General features: G+C 40.8%; 1 protein-coding gene across 1 annotated transcript; it reads left to right on the top strand.

Annotated features, from left to right (window-relative positions):
- The first annotated feature begins 4,589 nt into the window (after positions 1–4,589).
- Positions 4,590–19,381, top strand: LOC143294780 (S-phase kinase-associated protein 2-like). The gene is made up of 10 exons (XM_076606255.1): positions 4,590–4,731; positions 5,318–5,657; positions 7,536–7,680; positions 8,341–8,449; positions 9,269–9,383; positions 10,166–10,218; positions 11,166–11,300; positions 12,098–12,196; positions 13,272–13,399; positions 14,004–19,381. Exons 1-10 carry the CDS (start codon positions 4,658–4,660, stop codon positions 14,351–14,353), a joined length of 1,548 nt encoding a protein of 515 aa, XP_076462370.1. The 5' UTR covers positions 4,590–4,657; the 3' UTR covers positions 14,354–19,381.
- Positions 19,382–22,851: the final 3,470 nt, after the last annotated feature.

The raw sequence follows: 22,851 nt of genomic DNA on the forward strand, positions 1-22,851 counted from the left end.
TCGACAGGATAGAATAAAAAATAAATGAATGAATAAATCAATTAATACATAATCAATTAACAATCAGGCATAAGATAAGATAAAAAGTTAATTAAATAAAAATATAGGATTAGTTTCTTAGCGCTATCTTTTGTTGTTTATTCCTTTACTTTTTTTATACTTTTTTTTCTTTTCTTTTTTTCTTCTCCCTCGGATTGTGGTGGTGGTCGCTGTGGTTTTCTTTTCTTTCCTTCGTCACCGGTCTTTCCCGGCCGGCCAGCTTCAGTCAGTGAGTTTGCCAACCTGCTGATATTTATTCATCTGTCGTGGGACCGGGATTAAGTTGTCAGTCTCTAAGGAAGGACGTGCTATCAGTGGTGCTGCTGACCACCACGCTCCGAAGTGTAAACAGACGATGAGCGCGCGTGCAGTGTGGATCAATGGAAAGCGCGGGATGCGGAGTGGAGGAGGGGGTTGGAGTGGGGAGGAAGCGGGTGAGGGGAGGGGGTGGGGGGTGGGGTTTAGGGGTAGTGCGGAATTACTAAGCTGGGCTTCAACATGCTAGAATGGCTGCTGTCTTAATCAATGAATTATATTTTTTTAAATGAATGAATAAAGGTTTTGTTTTGGACGTGAATCTACATGTCTGTCTCTGGTCTTTTTGTTTATAACTGATGTGTGTGTCTGCATCTTTCTGTCCTGTCTCTGTCTGTCTGTGTTTCTGTCTCTGTCTGTCTGTGTTTCTGTCTCTGTCTCTCCCTCTCTCCGTCCATCTCTCTGTTTGTCTGTCTGTCTCTGTCTGCCACGGTCTCTCTGTCTGTCTCCCCGCATCCCCCCCCCCCTCTCTCTCTCTCTCTCTCTCTCTCTCAAGTATACCTACATGAAAAAATGATCGAGGATTTTCATCAGCTCAGTAAATGTGTCACTCATGACAGTCCCTCAATATACGGAGAGAGACGGGTGGCCACACGTGGGAAAACCGTGACAACATTGGTTTGTCATTGTTCAGCTATCTTGGGAAGTCAACATCTTCTCATCGAACAGGTCATGCAGTTGAATCATGTAATGATTTCTGTCGGGTCAGTGACTGCACTGATGTTCTTCTCTCTCTCTCTCTCTCTCTCTCTCTCTCTCTCTCTCTCTCTCTCTCTCTTTCCCCTTTTCGTGAGGGAAGGGTGAAAACAAGCCATCTGTGCTAATTCAATTTTCCCCCACTGTCACTCGTATGTACACGAGTGGGCTTTTACGTGTATGACCGATTTTACCCCGCCATGTAGGCAGCCATACTCCGTTTTTGGGGGTGTGCAGGCTGGGTATGTTCTTGTTTCCATAACCCACCGAACGCTGATATGGATTACAGGATCTTTAACGTGCGTATTTGATCTTCTGCTTGCGTATACACACGAAGGGGGTTCAGGCACAAGCAGGTCTGCACATATGTTGACCTAGGAGATAGGAAAAATCTCCACCCTTTACCCTCCAGGCGCCGTTACCGCCGATTCGATCCCGGGACCCTCAGATTGAAAGCCCAACGCTTTAACCACTCAGCTATTGCGCCCGTCGCCTGCTGGTTTGATTATGACAGCTCTGGCAACTGAGGAGCTGCCCGGCGGTGCCAGTGAACTGATCTCGCCGTTTTTTACCTATATCACTTGGTCGTAGACCTCACGGCAATATCCACATTTCTTGCTCTGTACTGTTATGTGGAGTGGTGGCCTAGAGGTAACGCGTCCGCCTAAGAAGCGAGAGAATCTGAGCGCGCTGGTTCGAATCACGGCTCAGCCGCCGATATTTTCTCCCCCTCCACTAGACCTTGGGTGGTGGACTAGACGCTAGTCATTCGGATGAGACGATAAACCGAGGTCCCGTGTGCAGCATGCACTTAGCGCAAATAAAAGAACCCACGGCAACAAAAGGGTTGTTCCTGGCAAGATTCTGTAGAAAAATCCTTTTCGATAGGAAAAACAAATAAAAACTGCACGCAGGAAAAAATACAAAAAAAAAAAAAGGGTGGCGCTGTAGTGTAGCGACGCGCTCTCCCTGGGGAGAGCAGCCAGAATTTCACACAGAGAAATCTATTGTGATAAAAAGAAATACAAATACAAATATTTTTCGTTTCCAATACGGACAAAAATGTAAATATTATTGGTTAATAACATTGTAATATATATATACTCTACATTTCTTTCCCTCCACTCTTTTATTGGTCTTCTTTCCGGTATCAGAGAGAAGAAATATAGAGTGTATATTACAATGTTAGTTTATCCAGTTTACAAGGTTTTTTTTCCGTCTTAGAAACGAAACTGAATGGAAAGAGTACAGGGGAAGAAATGTTGATGTTGTCCAGACTGCTACAATGCTTTGAAAATGGTATTTAGGTGGTGGGGATGGGGGTGATAAGCACTACCTTATGTAGCATCGGTCGGGGCCGGTAATGCACAGGTTTTTGACTCTAGTCCGCCAAGTGAAAAGGTTTTTTTTTCAGTTTTCTCCCACTCAGCATTTTACTGACAGGAAGTCTATCTCTTCCCCACGCACTGCAGTATCGCAGTTGAACAATCTCAGTCCCGGAAGAGGTCGCCACGGCACCTTCGCTCACGGACTTACACTTGACACCTTCAAAAGGAGACTGCACTGAATTATAAGGGGCCGGTCCCGGTCGTGGGACCTCCGTTTCGGTTTCAATTTCAGTAGCTCAAGGAGGCGTCACTGCGTTCGGACAAATCCATATACGCTACACCACATCTGCCAAGCAGATGCCTGACCAGCAGCGTAACCCAACGCGCTTAGTGGGACCTCCATGATGCGGATAAAGCCGCAGGGGTAGAGTGGATTTCCCCTGTCTTCCACTGAGGTCAACAGATGCGCAGTCCTGCTCAGTATTGTTCCTGATCCCCCTTCAAGTTCATCAGTGTGCGGCCGTGTATGCGCATACAGGTCATGATACGTTCAAGATCACCAGTGTAATGATTCATGTCAGCGTTCGGTGGGTTGCGGAAACAAGATCATACCCGGCGGGATACAGTGAACAACCCCGGCCACCCCCAGCGCCGAAAACGGAGCTGATTTGACTGACTGCGGCCTACATACGTGGCGGGGTTACAGTAAAAACGGTCATACACAAAAAAGCACACTCGTGTATAATTTACAGAGTAGAGTGAACGTGTGCTTGAGTTACGGCAGTCGCAGCCCAGGAATCGGAAGGAGAAGAACATGAGAAGAAGAAACTCAAATTACTCCCTTGCGGGATGTGCCGCGGGGACAAACCCGATGGCATTCGCAGTATGTGTAATAGGAGAAAGTTATGGACCGTGTAGCTAAGGCCACTGGAAGGCCTAAACACTCATTTTCAGTCAAGTTCAAGTTCGAGTTCAAGTAACGACTGACCGTCCACTCGTCACCTCCGTCCCACCCAGGCCCTGATGAGTCCCCACCCTGTCACTCCGTGATCATTTACTGTTTTCTGTTTCAGTGAAACCGGCCGCGGCCACAACTGATTGCCACGGTTAGTTGCCAGTCACTGGCACGGTCACTACTGTAATGCACCGCAGGACCAATTCAGTCAAGTGTTAACTTGACAAATGTGCACGGGCTCCCGCGGAGACAATTCTTCAACTGGGCCATGAACCGTTGAAGTTGCCACTGGCACTGAGTCAACACGATCAACACTTAGCCCTATAGCTGTTCGTCTGTATTAGTGCATCTCTGAATATATACTGATCAACGGCTGACTCCGACCGCGCCCCAGCCTCCATTCGGCTTCAGTGTAATGTTTTGTTTGCCGTTCAGTGCTTCCCACTTCACTGACTGACTGACTAGTTTGCTTCATTGCTTCAAGTTTTTCGTCTGGTGGAAACTTGATAGCTGAACTGACCTCAGTCCTCAGCTCGTACTAGTTGTTTCCGACGTGACAAGACTGATAACCCAAGACCTAAATATTCAAGTCAGTTGAAGCTGCCATATAGAACAAGTAGCCTACTGTGTAGTGTCCACCAGTTACACCCCACCCCCCACCTCCCCATTTATACGGTTCGCCTGCCGGGTTCAGTTTGGCGGCCGGGTAAAAACTCTCTCTCTCTCTCTCGGCTCTGTGTGTGTGTGTGTGTGTGTGTGTGTGTGTGTGTGTGTGTGTGTGTGTGTAAATTACTAGTAAATTACTCCTTGTAAACGCCCGGCCACTCAGCGACCGTCCGGGGACCAGTCCGGGACCCCACTGAGTCAGTCCGTCCAACTTTAGTTGACTTAAACAATCTTCAACAGTCTTAAACAATCCGAGTCAGTGATGATTCAGTTTGCTATTCAGATGTGATCGTCAGTGTTGCCAGTTTACACCGTAGAGGTTTTATTCTAACGAACAGAATCCGGCCGGCCGCGGTGGCCTCAGTCATGACGAGATATCGACTGATACTGCCACTCGGCTTTTCCCTTCAGATCAGAACCCTCAAATAGTGACAGAATAATCGACATTTGATTGTGGTCACTGTCCGGAGAGAAGAAAGGAAGGCCAAGGGGCAGACCAAGTGGGGGATAAAAAGCTTGAAGCTGCGCACGGCGCACACAAAGGCAAGGACCAAGATGACAACTGTACCAATACCGATTTGGGACGGGCCTACTTCCGATTCTGCGCCTATCGTGAACTCCCGCGAGTGAGAATGGCGATATTGTGGAGGCGCAAATTATGAACATGGGGAAAGCAAAAGGCTCTAAAAAATGGGCGAAGGAAGTTAGGAAGGAGAACAGACCTTATCACGGGTGTGTTGCATTATGCAGCTGTTCCTTCTGACTATTTAGATGGAACTTTTTGGCTTTATTTCACAAGTTTTGTTTTATTTTTGTGCCGAGGAATGAATTGACAAATTTGAACTGAACCGCTGAATGGCAGTTTTGACAACAACAAAAATTTCGTCAATATATTTTCTTTCGGTACTTTTTATGCTGAAGTGGAAGCGGACAGTTGCAAGTGAATAGTTACAGATAATACAGAATTACTCATCATATTTTATAGGCCTAATGATTGGGGCTTGTGATCTTATATCTGATCTAAGTCATTGGATGATTATTTAGTGAGGGTCTTTTTCCGGTTCCAGCAATTGATTTTATGTATGTGACTATGGTGAATACTAATTAGTACCTTTTAAATTGTTTACTTGAATGATTGTTTTGACTATTTGTTAAAGTAACTAACTGATTTTATTCTAGTTTGAAACTGTGTTAAGCAAGTACAAATGTTCCATCTGATGAGCCCTCAACATATAAGTGCTGTCTTTTCTTTGTTTCTCATCTCCCACAGAATCTCTCTGCACCCTCAGGGTGACTCTTAAGTTTGCTCTGTTTTCAGTGAGAGGACAAATGCACTCCAGCACCTACCAGGTCCTTCCCATTCCAGGTATGTTGTGGAGTGCCGTTTGGCAGATAGCTCTGAGGAGGAGGCAGGTCTGGTCTCTAGCTCAGATGATCTGCCATTGGCCTCCTGCCCTTCATGGACCCTGAACAGCAACAGCGTCACCAGCGATGAATATGGGGTGGTTCCTCTGCCAACAGAAGATAAGGGTTCTGTGGTTGTGAGCAAGGCTTCAAATGACAGGCCCGAAGCTGTGCCTTTGAGAACTCTGTCTGGGAATAAACAGTATTTGGTGACCCCAGCGCTGCCGACAAGAGCTGCTCCTGCTGCCCCAATGGTATGTAGCATCACTGGAACACAACTTAAATCTAAGTAAATTCATAAAACTTGGAAAGGGTGTGTAACTTTTGTTACATCTAAAACATACTTGTCAGTATGTTTGATTTGTTGCAAATCATTACCATTAGTGCGTGTGTGTGTGCGTGCGTGGTGTGTGCGTTTTTGCATGTTTTGGAGACATTGGACTGAAGTTGTGATTCATTGAGTATGTATTGTATCCTCCACATCTCAAAAGGGGCAAAAGGATTAAATTTCTTCAAATCTTTTGATGTGTTTGTGGTGATATCCACAATTTTTCCCCTCAAGAGTTAGTAGTGTTCACACGGTGTGGACGTTGACTCCATCAGTCACACAGAGTGGAGGTGAAGAAATGTGGATACTGCCGTGTTTGTTACTTGTATTGGATTTGTTGCTTTTTGTTTTGGGAGGATTTTGTCAGATTTTTTTTTTTTTTTTTTTTTTTTTTTTCAATTTTGCTTTCAGTTTCTCTCAAGGAGGCGTCACTGCATTCAGACAAATCCACATCTCGGCAGATGCCTGACCAGCATCATAACCCAATGCACTTAATCAGGCTTTCTTTGAGTGCGCACTTATATTTTTGTGTACCTATCAGAATGGATTTCTTCTACAGAACATTGCCAGAGGACAACACTCGTTGCCATGGATTTTTTTCAGTGCGCCAAGTGTGTGATCTCACAGGACCTCTGTTTATCATCTCTTCCAAATGACTAGACTCTCAATCTCAGTCTCAGTTGATTTTTAGTTGAACTTGGAGAAAAGGTGAGAGCATGATTCGAACCCACACCCTCAATGACCGTCTGTATTGGCAGCTGAGTGTCTTAACCATTCTTCCTTTGCTTACAGTTTATTGGCAGTCACATGTTGCATTATTATTAAGATCTTGTGTTTTTCTTCTTTTGTTTCTTTTTATGAACAAAATGACTACAGAATACTTAAAAAAAATAATATAATATAAAAACACGCACACGAACAAACACTACCCCTTGTAAATGGAAGAATATAGGATCCCCAAAAAGGGACATTTATTTCCAAACATTTCAAGCTTAGCAGTTAGCTCTTCATCAGTGGTGTGGCTGGTGACAGTAGGCTTGCGTCTTAGAATTGGCAAGGTTTGTGATGAAAATTAACTGTTGAGATGGAGTGGACACAGGGATAGACGAGGGAGAAATGGTCACAAGTGTGAGAGGGAAAGGTGTGCAGGATGAGGATCAGATGATATTCTTTTCCCATGAAAATAAGCATGGATACATAAAGAATAGCCATGACTTTCAGGACATCTTCAGTCTAATTACATTATGATTATTTGGGCCCAACTATGAAAGTCAGTAAGAAGTGCTCCAAAAGTAGAATAAACAAGGTGGCAAATAAACTTGTGTTTTTGTTGTTTTTTTAATTATTGTAATGAACTGAATTGTTTACAGTTGTTTGTCTAAGGAGCACTTCTATCCAGCTTTCATGATCAGGTCCAAAGTGGTTGGAATACGATTTAAAAGATTGATGTAGTTAAGTCCCAGAATCTTATTCTTAGCATCAGCAATCAGTATTGAGATCAGAAAGGTTTTTGTCCAGTGAATGCCCATTTCTTGTTATGTGATTTTAAATGTTCTGTCTGACAGCACTCTGATTCAGTTTCTAAGGAACGGCGCATTGATTTTACAGTCTTCAGGACATGATACTTTATCCCTCATGCCACAAGCAGCTGCTGGAGGGATACGTTTGTGGGTTAAGCCTGAATGTTTCTAAACTCTCATCAAGATGATATGAAAATATGAAGTATTTGACATGCACATGATTGAAAGCTATTTTTTGTGAAATACAAATGATGCACTTCAAGTTCATGTGATGTGATTTCCAGGCTCCTCGTGTGCTTGGCAACCGCCAGCGGGAGAACTGCTTCCAGAACATGCCAGACGAAGACTCTATGGCCAGTTTCTTTGGTCTGCTCACTCCACCTCGCAAAGATGATCTGTGCCACATCCCTCGCATTCCAGAAGTTCCGGGTGAGTCATGCTGTGGGGCATTGTGCGGCAAAGTCATCTATAGACATTTGCAGGGTTTTTGATGCATACTTTGCCTGGACAAAGCAATAGTAAATTAACTTATTTCTTGCTGTTCACAGCTTTTGAAAATAGGCGGTGTGGGGGGGATGCATTGTGTAGTGATGAACTTGAACTGTGTTTCAGAATCTTATGTTTTGTTCTGTTTGATGTAGGTTTTTGTCATAACTTTTTTCTTTTTATAAATAGTTTGAAGACTATTGAACATAGTTTGTCATGACAGAATAGATAAAAATTTGCCATGGTGTGAAAGCACCAAAATAAAAGTGTTCAGGGGCCAGTGTAAACATGTTCCTGTCAAAATAATACTTTATGTTCAATGCATATGATTAGTAATTCTTTCGTTGAAAATAACAGTTGTTTTTTTTCATCTTGTATGTAAAAGAATTGAAAAAATCAGACTCTGAATCAAATTCTGGACTTCATTTATTTTGATTGTCAGGTAACTTGATTGTCAGGAAGGCATAGGTTTCTATGAATAAAATGTTTATACTCACATGGTTTGAACATTTACTGCTCTTTTTTTTTTCTTTAATTACAAGGTAAGATTGTTTTCAAAAATGTTTAACTTAATTTGTTGACATTGTTGTCCTTTTCTTTCAGATTACTTTGAACATGTACCAGATGAAGTTATACTACACATATTTTACTTCCTGACACGACGGAACCTCGTGAGGTGCATGAGAGTGTGCAAAAAGTGGAGTCGAATTGCGTAAGTGTCACAGATATTTTGTAACTGTACAATTCTGAACAAAACTGTAGTCTTTGTGTTTGACTAAGAATTTAAGACTGGGTAATGACTCAGTAATATCTTAGTCATGAGGAGGTAGTTGTATGGATGTGATAAACAGTCTTGATGACTTCTTTTCTTTCAAATTTACATCAGATGATCAACACAGTATGGTTAAAACATGAAAAGAGAAAAGCAAACATCAATCTGTTAGTATTTGTGTTTAGGGGTGGGGAGAACCCGAGAAGTACCTTTTCTGTTACGCCCTTTGGCATGCAGGACAGCAATGAAGAACCACCATTCTTGTCTAAATGGTACCCTAGTATGCTTCAGGGTCTGGAGTTTTCCTTGAACTGTTCTGCGCCAGGTGTTCTTTGCCCTTCCTCTCTTGCGTCTACCTTCTGGAGCCCAGTGAAGGGCTGTCCGGGTGATGTGACCTTGCTCCCTTCACATATGTCCAATCCATTTTCACCACCCTCTCATGATGATGATCCCCATGTTCTCTTGACTGCGCTTGGCAAGTAGTAGTTGATTCAATACAGTTCTGGGACAGAAGATTCGCAGGATTCCTTGGGGTTTTGTAAGTTGGGTTGGGAAGATCTGGGTAATGCAACAAAAAATGTCACAATAGTTTCCCATCAAAAATTTAAATTAAAATTTTTGCATAAAGAAGAATCACTTATTGAGTTATTGGCAAACAACCACAACCAGCTTCATATAGTTGCTTATTATGCAAACGAAAATGTCATGAAAGCGACACATGTTCTAAAGAGTTGATCTGCCCATCTTGCGTTGACACAGGTGTGATGAGTTGTTGTGGAGGCGAGTGGACATTGGCCATCGGAAAGTGCATTCAAAGACAGTGGGGCTGCTTTTCAACAGAGGCACCACACATTTGAGATTGGCGAAAAGTGAGGTAAGGATGAATTTTCTGACAGCATTAACTTCTGTTTGCTTCTTGGTATGTCTTTGTTTCTTTCTTTTCCTTGACATGTTTAATCAAATTAATGGTTTAGTGGGGTCATTTTGAGTCATTGTTCACCATGTCATGGTAGATGTTTTATTATTTATACTGTAGAGGACCCTAGATAAAAAATGATTTCTTCCTTGGCTCATTTTTGTGTTGTGATCAGTATCTGTTATTTATCCATAAGGTGAGTATGCTGTTAAGTATTTTCCTTTTTCTTTTTTCTTTTTTTTTTACGACAGAATGAGAATAGCTTTTTTCCTAACATGCATTGTACCCAAACAGCATTTTTACTGTTTGGAAAGGTTACAGAGTTCTTTGTATGTATAGATCTATCAGTGAATAGTTTTTGCATATATCGGTTTATGCCTCTGTGTGTGTGTGTGTGTGTGTGTGTGTGCCCTTCTTCGCTCTGTTTCTCCCTCCCTCTCTCCCCCCCTCTCTCTCTCTCTCTCTCTCTCTCTCTCTGTCTCTCCTCCCCCCTCTGTCTCTTCCCTCCCCGTGTCTCTTCTGTCTCTCTCTCCCTCTCTCTCTCTCTCTCTCTCTCTCTCTCTGTCTTTCTTCCCCCCCTCCCACCAACACTGAGATATTCTACAGTACCAGCCCAATAATCAAGAAATCATGGATTGGTAAATCTGAGTACATTTTTTTTTTAAATTACATGAAAACTGACAGGAGGAATAAGTACTATAATCAAGCCTGTGTCTAAATTGTGGTTTGGTCTTTTACAGATCAAGGGAAATTTGATAGGAAATCTTAACAACAGCTTCAGTGAAGAGCCAAGGTAAGTTTGCATTGGATGTTGGTGTGGATTTCTGAGTTAATGGGAAATTTTTTTTTTTCTCCGTGAACAAAATGAAGTTGTATTGGAAGGAAGTCATAGTAGAGACAGATGTAAAGTTCCTACAAGTAATATGTTTCATGAGCCGAGAGATATTTAAACCTGTAGTATGGTTGTACAGTATTGAAAACTCATGCTGTTTTTTGCTCGATACACATTTATGCAAAATGATGTTAAAAATGTGACTGGATGCTGAAAGCTGAGCAACAGAATGTGACATATTTGAAATAGAAAATATCATTAACCTGCCATGGGTTCTCTTCACAGAATATATATATATATATCTTAGTTTTTTTTATCTATATATCTATCTCTCTCTCTCTCTCTATATATATATATATATATATATATAGGAATAACCTGTCAGTTTGAAAAGTTGCTTCTTTTTAACAGAAATGCTACTAAATTATTGTGACATTGTCATATTAGCATTGAAAACTCGCAACCATCTTACATTTTTGGTTCCTTTTTCATAAACTAAACACAGTGGATTGATGAGAGAACTCTGAAACTGTCAACCATTACACTTAAAGATGCTTTCTGTTTGTTTGTTTTTTGTTTGTTTTTTTTTGGGGGGGAGGGGGGGGTTAATTCAGTTTGGTTTTGTTTCACACTCGGTACTTTTTGTTTTTTTCTAATTTTTGTTTGTTATTCTTGTTTGTTTTGTTTTGTTTAACTCATTTTGTTTTTGTTTTGCATTACATTTATATTGAAATCATTAATTTCATGTGTCAGTTTTTTTGTGTTTTTTTTAGTGGATCATGTGAGATGTGGGAAGAAACGTCAGCATATGCACATTGTGTCAGTCATGTGCCCTTGATTCCTGTTGTTTGCGTTTCAGTTGTCACATCAGTTTTCTGCACATGTCTTTTGTGTGTGTATGTGTTCAGTGCGAGTCGCCTGCAGTACCTGGACCTGAGCATGGCTACTATTAGTGAGAAAGCGCTTGCCGACATTCTGTCCCATTGCCGACAGCTGAGGAAAGTCAGCCTGGAGCACGTGGGGGTCAACGAAACCATTCTGCAGTCAGTACACCCCCGCTGCCTGGTTTATTAGCTGGAGGGATGGAGGTTTTAGGTTAAAGCACCCTTCTGGCTAGTTTGTAACTGGAGGAATTTTTAGGTTAACACCCCACTGCCCAGTTACTAACTGCTGCCTAGTTATTAACCAGAGGGAATTTAGTTTATTAGTGCCCTTAGCTGGAGAGATGGCGGTTTAGGTTAAAACATTCTGCTGCCTAGTTATCGAATGGAGGGATTTTAGGTTATTGAAACACTTTGCTGTCTAGTTATCAACTGATGGGATTTTTAGGTTAAAACAGAGTTTCAAAAGAGTTGATCTGAAGATGCTTGGAATAAGGAAAGGCACTGGAGTGGTTATGTATAAGTGAAATGATGTTCAGAGTGAATTTATTGATGCATATTAAATTGATAATTGGTTAATGCAAATGAAATTGACTTAGTTTGCAGAGCTGCTCGGTCTGTCTCAGGTTTTTATTTAGCTTGTTTGAGTTGTTTTTATTGTCTGTCTTCTCTATATTTTGGGCAGATAGTGGAAGGAATTTCAGGGTGAACTGGGCATGTTTATCCACTTTCTCTTGTTGATTAAAACCAATTAACATTTTACTGAAACTGTCAAAGCAATGCAGTTAAAAATCAGGGTGGGTGTCATTATTTGACTTAAACATAGAGCTGTTATGGGTTCTGCAAGTGATAATATCAGAAAGGATTTGATGAGTTATATGTGTGGCATGTCTTTTCTTTCTTAAGTTTTTATATATTTAAAAAAAACAACAACAAAAAAACGTGTTGCGTGTATTCAGCCTGTTGTCGGAGAACCCTAAGCTGGATACACTGAATCTGGCCATGAGTCGGGGAGTAACCTCATCTGGACTGATGCCACTCTTCGCTCATTGCTCCAAGTAAGTTCATGATGTCTGTATGTCATTTCTGCACCCTTTTCTGTCAGAGATATTCCTTTGTGATTTGGTTGTTGGGAGGTGGTGGTGGTGGTGGTTTGTTTTTTTTTTGCCAGACATACATTCTGTTCTTACTTTGTGTGTGGTTTTGTACATTACAGAGCAGTCTACTGTTCAGTTTGAGTACAGTTTTATAACACTGAGATATGGTTGTTTAAACTATTGCTTGAAATACTACATGCATACTTCTATTTTTTAGATATGAAATCTGGTGACCACACAGTCGACCAGTTGTAATTACTAACCACTTTGGTTGGCTTATGTCGTGATGAAATGCCAACTTGTATTGATGACCTAAAGTTCTGATCATGTTGCATCACTTCAAGAAATAAAAGGGGGGAAATTATCCATTCAACATGAGTTGTCACCAACCAGAAAGAGAAAGTCTGTTCAAACCCACTCTGTAGTGATAGTATTGAAAGCAGGAGAGGTCCCTGTGACTGAATAGATGTGGTTCTGGTGATAGATAAGAAGCAATTTTGCTTTGTGGAAAAGACCATAAGTCAGGTGATAGTGGTTGGGAGAACACACACACCCAGCATCCCCATCACAACAGGAGGCTGGTGGTCGCATGAATGATGAATATGACTGAAGATCTCATGTGAGTCCAAATCATTTGTCCACAAAATATTAAATATGAAGTTTTTAGTATTTTAGTATTATTAAGAGTGAAATGCTGAACAGTCTTCATTTGAAACATGCATGCATGTCACTCAGTTGAAAGCAGTTGGTGAAGTTTTTGTGAGCATCTTGACTGTGAAGATAATTTCTCCTGTGTGAACATGGTAGTCAAAAAACACCTGTGTGTTCAGGAATTTATATTCATTTGAAACTTGTTCTTTGTTTTTTCCATCTAAAGACTGGACCTGTCACTGTGTCTGCCATGAACATGTTTATTGAAATACTTGACATTCTTTGATCTTACCAAATCAGGTTAACATCCTTTGATTATCTTACAAATCAGGTTATGAGTGTTTTATAGTTCCTTTCCATGATTGTGACTCTGATTGACTTTTAGGCTGACACAGCTGAATTTGGCGTGGACTGGCATGGCGCAGAAGACTGTCTCCTACGTGTGTGGGGCTGTTCCAGAAAATATTCTGCACCTCAATATCAGTGGATGTCGGGAGGTCATCTCTGATGAGGGTGAGTGTGTGCACATATACTTGTGTGTTCTTGTGCACACAGATGTAAATGTATCTGTGATTGTGTGCGTAGAGTTTAAACCCCATGTTTTTCTTGTTTCTAGAGGATTTAGATAAGTCCTTGAGAGAAAAAAGAACATTAAGTGCTGTTTTGCATTGTGTATCAATGTATGTGTCAACACATGTGCATGTGAGTGTGAAGTGATGGATGAATGTTCAACAGTTTGGACTTGGAACAGCACAGTATTTGAACATAGTTGACTTAGGCGGAGCATTGGAAGATGGTTGGTGTTAGTGTGCATGCTGTTTGAAAGTAAGCAGGTTTGTTCCCCCACTGTGATCAATATTATGGATCATGGAGTATTGCATTGCCTTTGTGCAGCTATTTTTGAATGGCCACTTTAATTACATATGATATACAATGTTTCTTTCAACCAGTGAAGCATTCAGCTTTTTGACAGGGACAGGTTTATGTAACATGTTACATGGTGTTTCTGATATTAAAAAAAAAAACAACCAAAAAAAACACCCACAGGGACATGTTTGTGTGACATGTAAAATGAAGTGTATAAGAGCAAGAAGAAGAAGAAAACCATTCTTTCCAGATGTGGAGCGCCTGTGCTCACGGTGCAAGTCTTTGGTAGAGCTGGACCTGAGCGACTCTCTGGGCCTGTCGGGCATGGCCGTGGCGTCCATCTGCACCCACCTGGCCCACGTGCAGCAGCTGTCGCTGAACCGCTGCTACAACATTCCGCCCACCTACTTCCACGAGCTGGGCTCCATGCCCAGCCTGCAGATGCTCAACGTGATCGGGATGCTCGCCCGGGGCTTCTTTGAGAACCTCAAGCAGGAGCTGCCCAAGATCCAGCTCAACACAACCCTCATCTCCACCATTGCCCGCCCCACCACAGGCCAGCGCCGCACCAGCATCTGGGAGCAGCGTGTGCGGGAGTAGCTAGCTGTGTGGCTCCAGTGGTCTGGTGGTGGTGGCCTGGGGGGAGGGACACACTCAGTATTTATTGCTCTCCAGCAGCTGGATTTGAAGGTCTCTGAAAGCCACAGGAAAAACTGATGGATGGGTTGTTCTCATGAAAATCGGGGTGGGTTTTTTGTTGTTGTTTGTTTGGGGTTTTTTAGCAATCAGGCACAGCAAAATTTTTAGGGTTGCAGAAGAGATTTAGGGTTTGCGATTTTATTTCATTTTTTAACTGAAGAGTTTTTAATTGTTGACTGTATTCTCGTCGTGTTGTCATTGAAAAGCAAATCCTCCTAACACAGCCTTCAGTCATGGGGCCTGCAAGCATGATCATGACGTTAAATTACCATGACAAAGATCTGGTAGCTGTAATACAGAGAGAGACTTCACAGACTTCGTGGAGCCAGTTGATGTGATTTGCATCAAGTTTTTAGCAAGTTCGTGTGTTGTGTGTCAACCCACCACTGAGATGCAATAGTTGAAAAATCTTCCAAACATGTGTGGGTGTTTTACCAGTAAACGTGAGTAACCCAGTTCAAGTCTTGGCTGTTGAGGCAAGTATGCAGTGTGCTGATGGTTTAAATAGTTGTGCTGTATTTCTTATAAATACAATATATATATATATTTTTTTTTATTAGATATAAGATAAAACAAAAGGAATTGAACAGCCAAAGTTTAGCATGGGGTCTTGCATTGAAATGGTCACAACTTTCGTCTCTTTCTGAAGATGACAAAATGAGATTATTGCTTGCATGAAGTTACTGTTCAGATCAGTATGGGGACAGTTTCAAGGCTGGGAATTATTTGATGCTATACAAAATGAACATGATGTTAAAAACCCAAAATAGACAAGTTCCATGCATGTAACTACCACCACACATGCACAGTCACTCATTCTGTCATGCATACATCACATCCACACTCACAGAGACGCACACTGCTTTGATCGAGGGTAGGAACTGGTATCTCATGATAATAGCAAATCACTAAAAACAACTTTCTTTGAACCTTGTCTGTAGCAGTACAAATTGAACTCGTTTTGTCAGAGAATTTGCTGTTGATTTTCAGCTCAAAAGATGAATTGATTGGGTTTACACCAAATTTCCCTACAAGCATGTAGCAAGAAGTGGGTTGCTAAATGTCAGTATGATTTGAGTATTAATACTTTCAATTAAGAAAAGTGATTGATCATCAACTTTTGATTGATTTATAGCCCTTGACTCTTCTTGAAGCAACATCAGCTTTTAACAGATTGGACAAGCCCATTTATCTTGATGAAACAACATATTTACTATAGTAACAATTATAATGCTGAATCTTTTAAAATGAGTAGATAATTTTACTGTACTTAATCTGTTGTAAGGAACAGTCCGGCTTTGCTCCACCCTAATGAACAAACGCTAAATATTTTTTCGCCAAACATTTTGTTGCATATTGATAAGAGGAATATGGTTTACAAATTAAAGTCACTAGCTTTTCATATAATCTGTCACATGCAAGACTAGCATATACTTTTGCTAGTAAAGTACACAGCATGCAAAAATTTCCATTGAAAACAAAAATAGTCAAAACCACCCCATGCATTATTAGATGGATAATAGATAGGACCATGTTGACAGCACCACTGGATGACAACAGACATCCACATGGCAGGTATGCAGGATATCGGGAAGCAAGACGAGTAACGTGACATTCATGGCGCGTTGTAGGTCTGGCTGGATCATGAGTTCATCTGCAGTTGTGTGAAACATTTATCACTGGGTCTGAATATGCATAGTATCTGTTATTTGTCAGGATGTTGACAAGTTACAGATAACGTGTGGATCATCTGCATGCTTTGACACCCTCTTGAATCTGAAGTTATCAGGATACTGTTTAAGCAGTGGTTAACAATACGCTTCGCTGTTTTTCGCAAACCGTGTTACTATTGTTCCACTGAGAAAACTTGTCTCTCCAGTAAACTGGGGGGGAAAAAAGGGGGTGATAATCAAAGGGTGTTTTAGTGTTATTATATTTTTCTTTGTGGTGCTCCAGTATTTAAAATTGTTTTTAAAGGTTGAAGTCCCCGTGTGTAGGGGTTGTGAATATGAGCATCCTATTTTACAAGAGAAAGAAATTGTACATAAAATTCAACTTGCGAACAAGCTAACACACACACTTAATGAACCAATGTTGACAGTCAGAAAATAATGAAACAATATAAACATTGAAGAAATAACAATTTATTATTTTAAGTCCTTTTTTATAAGTAGACAACCTGATTCCCAGTTATATATTGATTTATGTAAGGTGCATCTTCTGTTCTTTTAACTCACTCCGTATGTTGGAACGCTATTGCATTCCTGATGTAAGGTGCAGTTCCGGACAACGGAACGCAATAGCGGTTTCAACAATGAAAAAAACTTTCCACACTTTCCTCGTGAGGTAGCATAACAATTGCAGCTACACGGAGCATTGTGAAATTGTCAAGGGTCAAATGGAAAGTTTCATAGATTCCGTATTAATACAAGTGTCTGCGAGCAATTGACTCTGGTGCACCACATGACAAGCTAATCTGCATACGTATCGAAAATGGCATCACAGGCGAAACAAGTGGAAATTTTTGGAGCAAAATAGATAACAACAGCAGTTTTTACTGCTGCTGAAGTGATTGAAATGCTTCAAAATGAAGGTTCTGACATCGATGAGGATGATGAAGACGTTGATTAAAGTATCTGTAGTGAAGAAAACTACCAGCAAGAAAGTACTGACAATGACTCAGCTTCAGAGGGCAGTGAAGAGGGAGGGAGGTGGGCGTACATACGATGAAAGGAGAGGGGTTAAGTACAGCAAGTTTTATTCAGGTACTTTATATGTTTTGTATTTTTTGTTATTTTTTTCCCTAACCCTAACAAATGGGCTGTCTGTAGGGAAAAGCAAGGGAGAAAACTATCCATCCCCAGTGAGTTAACATTTGATGAGGTGTAACAGAACACAGATAGTTGCTTTTTTTTGTTTTGTTTTTGTATAGTGTTTACAATGATGATGTGACAGTCACAGATTATTTGCCACTGGTACTCCATGCAAAATGCCACCAGTATGTCTTCAGGGTTTGGCAAGCCTGTATAGAGCAGAAACACTTCTTGTTCTGGAACATCAATCAGATGCATAGACAAAAACAAAGAGAAAAAAAAATCAAGGCTTCTGCCAGCCTAACCATGAGTATTGACAAAGCATAATGTTTGGGCACATAAACATTTAAGGAATATTCACAGTACTGTGATCTGTTTTTAGCATTAGTTATGTTGATGAACCAAAAGTAAGTTTAATACAATTGTGAGCTGAATCAAAAGTTCATTTTAACATTACATTTGATCTTTCAAAACTGATTGAACCAAAACTTAAAATTAACAACAAACATCACATCATATACAAATTACAAGCTCTAATCTTGCATTGAAAAATGCATTGCCGACAATTTGTACAGTGTTCCTGTCAATAAGCTCATGTCCTTGAAAAATCAAATAATTAGATATTCAGACAAAAGTTCTACTTCAAATGTCATTGTCAATGGGTTGGGATTTTTTTGTGGTTTTTTTTTTTTTTTTTTTTTTACATATATACATGCAAAAAAAGATTAATATTCACTGGTAGAAAAATATTTTGCAAAGGAGCACACCATCATGCACTTTATTTTGCTGGTAGCATATACTGTTCAGGGCACACAGTAACATGAATGCAATGTGTGTTCCATCCAGTGGCACACTGACATGCAGGGGGAGCTTGACACACACTGAAAGATGAAACTAGGGAGTCTTCTATTTTCGCACAGTGTTCGTACAGTCATGGAAGTCTTGGTGGGAAAAAATACCTGACCATTTCCAGGGCTGATAAAGTCTTAAGAAGATATGTTTTCTCCTTCAGTGTCTGGAAAAATGTTGGAATTCTAATGATAAACCATGACCAGTTCCATTCAAAACACACACACACACACACACGGAAACAAAAAGTGAGGAAAATGATACCAGGATATCTGTCAATCTTTTTGTCAGTGGTGTTGTAAACAAATTGTTTGGCTTTTGTGTTTGGCATGGGAAATATGCAGTCTGGTTTGGAATAGGTCTGAAAAGCAGCATGGAATTTTGATTGGTCACACCTGCAGGAAGGAACCTTATTAACACATACTGAAAAATGTTACTGAGGAGTCTTCCGCTTTGGTGTCACTACTTCTGATTCCACATTAACAAAAGCAGTAGAGAGAGAGGGTATTGCGAAGGCCACTCTTAAAGATGCTTTGTTATCATGTTCAATGAAAACAAAAATTAACACAAAAATACACATGGTGTTACTGTTTGTTTCTGTATTCTGTGCATGTACTGTTGACCAAAAAAAAAAAAAAAAATTGCATGATAACGCTGAAAACATTGTGACGGAGGGACACTGATCTTCATCTTAAACCCTTGGTTTACACTGATACAGTAGAAAGCTGGTGCGTCATGAGAATGAATCCTGATGAAAAAATTTGCACCAGAACATGGTGTACATGAAAGTACAAAAGGAAAGAAACATTGGGAATGAAATGAATATCAGTAGACTTGTCACTAAAAAATAAATAAAGATTAGTTTTGATACAGCCAGATCCTGATGCAATATGAAAGCATCCATCGGTTTATATGAGAAATCGTTTTTGTAATGGGGTAGAGAGAGAACATGTAATTGTGTGTGTGTGTTTATGTGGGAAATGTGTCGAAGGGTACAGAGAGAATATGTAATTTGCATGTGGATGAAGTTCAAGAAAGAAGCAAAAGTAGTTAGCACATGTATTTGCTGATTGTTTAAGATCTGTGTATATGTGTTTCTTGTGTGTGTGTGATGTTTTTGATTTTTTTTTTTTTTTTTTTTTTTTTTTTTTTTTTTTTTTTTTTTTTTTTTACTGTTTTAGCTTTAGACAGCTGAAATGCTCAGGTATGTTGGTTGACATTACATGTATGTCTGTGCATTACTTTGATTGCGTGGAATTAAAGCTGCAGTGAATGTTACTACTAAAAACATGTTTGGTTGCCCAATGTTCATTTCAAGAAGAAAAAAAAGAGAGAGAGAGAGATGGTGGGTTGTGTTGAAACTGCAGTGTGTGTGTGTATATGTGTGTGCAAACAAGAACATGGGTTGAAGCAGAATCAGTTTTTGATACTTTTCCTAAACCCAGTATTCCACAAACAAGTGATCTGATTTTTTTTTCTTTTTTTGGGAGGGTTGGGGGGGGTGCTGCTGCTGTGTGTCAAATCAAATCAAATTATGGTGCTTAGAGCCTCGCCGACCACTTAGGCCATCTGCTGTGTGTCAGCTTTTCTTTGTTTTCAATGGGAGGCATGAGTGAAATTACAGGCATGAGAAAAAATATGTTCCTGTCCCTGGTTCATAGCAGGATGTACTGAACTAATACTTGCTGTTGAATCTCTTTAGTCTTCTTGTCAGCAGCTATTATTTTTGAAATTTCTTTTTGATTTCATAAAGTTTGAAAACATTTCAGATCCGCTCTGAGTCACCAGTAGACATTATTTCAAGTTATTGGGAAAATTATATGTTTATTTAAAATGCTGGTGCTGATATCCATGTTAGCATTGATAATTTGATGGGGGCTAAAAAAAAAACAACTTGCAGCAAACTTGATACAATCATGAGGTGCCCTGTTCCCACCTCACAATTCATGTACTGCCTCTTTTTTTTCTTCTTTTTTTTAAACTGTATCATGCAGTTCTTCCCAAACCACAAATGCCCTGGCTTTTGTCCAGTACCAGCAGTGGATGAAGAATTCATTTTTCATTTTGAGGCCACCTATCGGAGGAGCAACTGCTGGTGACTGTGATCGAACTGTAAAGTTGTCTGCAAAATGCAAGCTGTCAAGCTGGTTCCAAAGGGTATATTGTGTACCATTTGAATTTCTATTCCACTTGGCAAGTCTTTGCAATCCTGTCTGCAGCTGAAATGAACAAGTACGGTGACATTTTTCAAATTACCCCCTGCACCCCTACAGACAACCAGGACTTTCCACTTGGATGAACAGCCAGGATTCACCCTCAGATTGACCTGAGCCCTTGACACTAACACCCACACAGAATTAGTCTTAAATGAACAGCCACGACACGAACACCTGTACAGAATTCAACCTAGAATGAAGAGCCACAAGCCCTTAACACTAACACCCGACAGAATTCAGCCTTGAATGAACAGCCACAAGCCCTTGACACTTAACGCCCACAAATTCAGCCTTAAATGAACAAACACAAGTCCTTGACACCAACACCCACAAATTCAGCCTTAAATGAACAAACAAGTTCTTGACACCAACACCCACACAGAATTCAGCCTAACAAATGAGCAGCCACAAGTCCTTGACACCAACACCCCCACAGAATTCAGCCTAATAAATGAGCAGCCACAAGTCCTTGACACCAACACCCCCACAGAATTCAGTCTTAAATGAGCAGCTGCAAGCCCTTGACAATAACACCCACAAAGAATTCAGCCTTGAATGAAAAAAGTACTTGACCGAAACACCGGCACAGAATTCAGCCTTAAATGAACCGCCACAAGCCCTTGACACCAACACCCACAAAGAATTCAGCCTTGAACAAACACAAGTACTTGACCTAAACACTCCAAAATTCAGCCTTGAAGAGCAAAAAGCCCTTGACATCAACACCAACATGGAATTCAGCCTCAAGTGAACAGTCACAAGTCCTTGACACCAACACCCACACAGAATTCAGCCTCAAGTGAACAAACACAAGTACTTGACCTAAACACCTGCACAGAATTCAGCCTTGAATGAACAGCCACAAGCCCTTGACACTAACACCCACGCAGAATTCAGCCTTAAATGAACAGTCACAAGCCCTTGACACTAACACCCGCACAGAATTCAGTCTTAAGTGAACAATCACAAGCCCTTGACACTAACACCCACACAGAATTCAGCCTTAAGTGAACAGTCACAAGCCCTTGACACCAACACCCACACAGAATTCAGCCTTGAATGAACAAACAAGTCCTTGACACCAACACCCACACAGAATTCAGCCTTGAATGAACAGCCACAAGCCCTTGACCTTAACACACACACAATTCAGCCTTAAATGAAGAGTCACAAACCCTTGACACTAACACCCACACAGAATTCAGCCTTAAATGAACAGTCACAAGCCCTTGACACTAACACCCAAACAGAATTCAGCCTTAAATGAACAGTCACAAGCCCTTGACACTAACACCCACACAGAATTCAGCCTTAGATGAACAGTCACAAGCCCTTGACACTAACACCCACACAGAATTCAGCCTTAGATGAACAGTCACAAGCCCTTGACACTAACACCCACACAGAATTCAGCCTTAAATGAACAGTCACAAGCCATCGACACTAACACCCACAAAGAATTTGGCCTCGAATGAACAAACACAAGCCGTTGACACTGACACCCACACAGAATTCAGCCTTAAATGAACAGTCACAAGTCATTGACACCAACACCCACACAGAATTCAGCCTTGAATGAACAGTCACAAGCCCTTGACACTAACACCCACACAGAATTCAGCCTTGAATGAAAAAACATAAGTACTTGACCTAAACACCCACACAGAATTCAGCCTTAAATGAACCGTCACAAGTCCTGACACTAACATCCGCACAGAATTCAGCCTTAAATGAACAGTCACAAGCCATCGACACTGACACCCACACAGAATTCAGCCTCAAATGAACAGTCACAAACCCTTGACACCAACATCAGCATAGAATTCAGCCTTGAATGAACAGCCACAAGCCCTTGACCTTAACACACAGAATTTGGCCTTAAATGAAGAGCCAAAAGCCCTTGACACTAACACCCACACAGAATTCAGCCTTGAATGAACAGCCACAAGTCACAGAATTCTGCCTTAAACGAACAGCCAAAAATGTTTGTGAATGGCCCAAATGGTACACTGTATTTCCCCAAAAATAACACAGCTTATCATATTAAAATACAAAATTTTGTTAGGTTCACTGACATCAGTTAACCCCTCGACTTCTTGGTCCTTGGTAAAATGTGTCCAGTGTGGCATAAGATGGAATGTTAAGTGGTGTACTTTGTTAAGTGGTGTCATTGAGTTTTGCTGAATAAAAGTCAAAGGTAATGCAATTCACAGGAAGAAGTCCAGATCAAAAATGGAGATTGATATCCTGACCTGTGAGCTGGATTTTATTTCAGTGAGCTGATAGCCCTTTCCTGATACTGTGATAAACAGCAGTCACAGGGTTAATGTTATAAAGCACTTAGTTAAGAATTGAACAGACAGATGACTAGGAAGCTGTTCTCTGCTATGCGTCATTTTCCTTCATGCCATCACTGTATTTTATTGAGGTCTGTTAAAACTGAAGGGAAGGCCGAAACATGATTGGTTCAGTGTTAAGAGTTATAGACCCCATTTCTGAAGTGGTGTGTCCTTGGGGGAAA

Source organism: Babylonia areolata, chromosome 20 (genome assembly GCF_041734735.1).
Source record: "Babylonia areolata isolate BAREFJ2019XMU chromosome 20, ASM4173473v1, whole genome shotgun sequence".
NCBI lineage: Eukaryota > Metazoa > Mollusca > Gastropoda > Neogastropoda > Buccinidae > Babylonia > Babylonia areolata.

Coding starts and splice junctions, on each gene's coding strand:
- LOC143294780 (XM_076606255.1), top strand. CDS start 4,658: ATGAACATGGGGAAAGCAAAAGGCTCTAAAAAATGGGCGAAGGAAGTT. Junction 7,681..8,340: donor TCGCATTCCAGAAGTTCCGG/GTGAGTCATGCT, acceptor CTTTTCTTTCAG/ATTACTTTGAACATGTACCA. Junction 8,450..9,268: donor AAAAAGTGGAGTCGAATTGC/GTAAGTGTCACA, acceptor GCGTTGACACAG/GTGTGATGAGTTGTTGTGGA.